Source organism: Penaeus monodon, chromosome 35 (genome assembly GCF_015228065.2).
Source record: "Penaeus monodon isolate SGIC_2016 chromosome 35, NSTDA_Pmon_1, whole genome shotgun sequence".
NCBI classification, from domain to species: domain Eukaryota; kingdom Metazoa; phylum Arthropoda; class Malacostraca; order Decapoda; family Penaeidae; genus Penaeus; species Penaeus monodon.
Window position 1 is genome coordinate 31,773,103 of NC_051420.1, and position 2,500 is coordinate 31,775,602.

The 2,500-nt window shown below is 50.6% G+C and overlaps 1 protein-coding gene across 1 annotated transcript in view; it reads right to left on the bottom strand.

Annotated features, from left to right (window-relative positions):
- LOC119595299 (spidroin-2-like) overlaps positions 1 to 486 on the bottom strand; it is a 6,352-nt gene extending 5,866 nt beyond the window's left edge. Inside the window, exon 1 of the mRNA XM_037944456.1 lies at positions 4 to 486. Within this exon, the coding sequence (XP_037800384.1) occupies positions 4 to 486 (483 nt within the window). The remainder of the gene's footprint in view (positions 1 to 3) is intronic.
- Between the last annotated feature and the right edge of the window lie 2,014 nt (positions 487 to 2,500).

Genomic DNA, 2,500 nt, shown 5'->3' on the forward strand with positions numbered 1-2,500 from the left:
CACTCGGGCCCCCTGATACTCCTGGCCCCGGGCCCCGTAAATTGCCCTGGCATCCTGGCCCTCCCTGGACCCCCCCTGGACCCTTTGGGCATCCGGGGCCCTGACAGCCTTGCCATGGCCCCCGGGGCCCCTGGCACACTTGACCCTGGCATCCTTGCCCTGACACCCCTGGCCCTGGCACCCTTCCCCGAACACTTGCCCTTGCACTCCTGGCCCTGACGCCCTTGCCATGGCACTCCGGGCCCCGACGTCCTTGCCATGGCACTCCTGGCCCGGGCACACTGACCCGGCACCCTTGCCCTGAACACCTGGCCCGGGGCACTCCGGGGCCCGGGGCAACTTGCCCCTGGCACTCCTGGCCCTGACACTCCGGGCCCCCGGGCCACTTGACCCTGACACCCCTGCCCGGGGCACACTTGACCCGGCCCCTTGCCAGGCCCCTTTCCCCCTGACCTCTTGCCCCTGGCACTCCGGGCCCGGGCACATTTTGACCCTGGCACTCCTTGCATGGCACTCCTGCCCTGGCAGCCTTCCCCTACACTCCTGGCCCTGGCACATTTGACACGGGCCTCCTGGCCCTGTCACACTTAAACCTGGCAGCCCCTTCCCCTGGCCTCCGGCCCTGCCAACTTGACCCGGGCACCCCCGGGTCCTGATATCCTGGCCCTGTCACATTTGCCCCTGGCAGCCTTTCCCCTGGCACTCCCTCCCCGGGGCAGTCCTTGCCCTCATTTTTGGCCCTCCCCAAATTTGACACTGGCACCCCTGGCCCTGCCTCTTGGCCCGGGAACATTTAAAACCTGGCAGTCCTTGCCGGGCACTCCGGGCCCCTGTCACACTTGACCCTGGCACCCCGGGGCCCTAACTCCCGGGCCCTGTCACACTTGACCCTGCACCCTTTGCCAGGGCACTCCTTGCCCTGGCACCCCTGTCCCATTCCCAGAAGCCTCGCCCCTCTTCTTCCACTATCTCAAATCCCCCCCCAATATAAAAAACTCGGGCAGGTATTGTACACTAGTCTGCAAAAAAATAGAAAAAAAGGAGCGGGGGAAAGACGTATTAAAAAAGGGGAAGTCGAGACAGTGTTTTTTCTGACATACCCTATATTCAGTCACACCACACATTACATGATCGGGTCGTGTTTAAAAAATCGCGCTAAAATAGAATTGTTTTTTTTTTTTCTTGCAACGCCCAAAAAATGATTGTTCCACTTCGCCGCAAACCCGGGGGGGTTGCGTGCCCCCTGGTGTGTATTCTCTCCTTTTCTGTTTCTAAGAGAGGGAGGGGAGAGAGAGAGAGAGAAAGAAAAGAGAGAGAGAGGGGGAGAGAGGAGAAGAGAGAAAAGAAGGGGAAAGAGAAGGGAAGGAGAAGGAGAAGAAAAAGAAGGAAAGGGGGAAAAGAAGGGAAAAAGGGGAAGAAAGAGAAAAGGGGAAAAGGGGAAGGGAAAGAGAAAGAGAAAAAAAAGAGAAAGAGAGAAAGAAAGGAAGAAAAAGTAAAAAAAAACAAAAAGAATTTAAGAAAGAGTAAGGAAAGAAAAAAAAAAAGTAAGAGAAAAAGGGACAAAATGTTAAAAAGGGCCCAGGATTACACATCGTTCCCGGAAAACCACTTTTTCCCCGGGCCCAAAGGGGTTTTTTTAAACGGCGGAGCGTTAACATACAACATATAACACACACATATATATATTATATATATAAATTAAAATAAGATATATAATAATAAATATAAATAATATAATATTAAAAAAATATATATATATAATAATATTATATATATATATATATATTAATATATATAATTTATATTATTATATATATATAGTATATTTTAATATAAAATATATATATATATATTTTAATTATTTTAATTTTTTTTAAAAGGGATGAGGCCTCAGGGGAAGTCCGACACAGATTAGTGGCCTGATAGCAAGATCTATACTGTGTACTGAAAGTGCTGTATAAAGTGTGCGTGGGGGGATGTGAACTCTTCCCTGTTAATTCAGGGGTGAGGCAAGGCTGTTGTCCTGCACCCCACAATTTTCAACACTTGTATGGGACTGGATAAATGGGCAGAGCTACTGGCCAAATCAGTGCGGAGCAAACACTAGGCAAATTAAGGTTCGGACCTTGACTTGCCGACGATGTTGCCATCCTATCTGAGTCTTGGAGTCACTTTGGGCGGCTCTGATGCATTTAGCAATGAGGCGGAAGCCCTAGGCGTAGAGGTCTCCTGGACCAAGACAAAGATCAGACTTTGGGGGCCTGTTTAGGGGAAACCGTTCAGTCGATCCATGCTTGCGGCGAGGGGACGTTGAAGTCACAGAAAGTTTTTTCATACCTTGGATAGCGAGTCCATATCTCTGGGTTTCAGACCAGGAAGTCGTAGACGGATTGGTCTGGAACAAAAGGAGCCATGAACTCGATCAACAAGAGGTTGGGAGATGTCGTACCTAGCAGAAGGACCAGCTGCGTGTTCTTCAAGTCCTTGATACTTCCAGGTT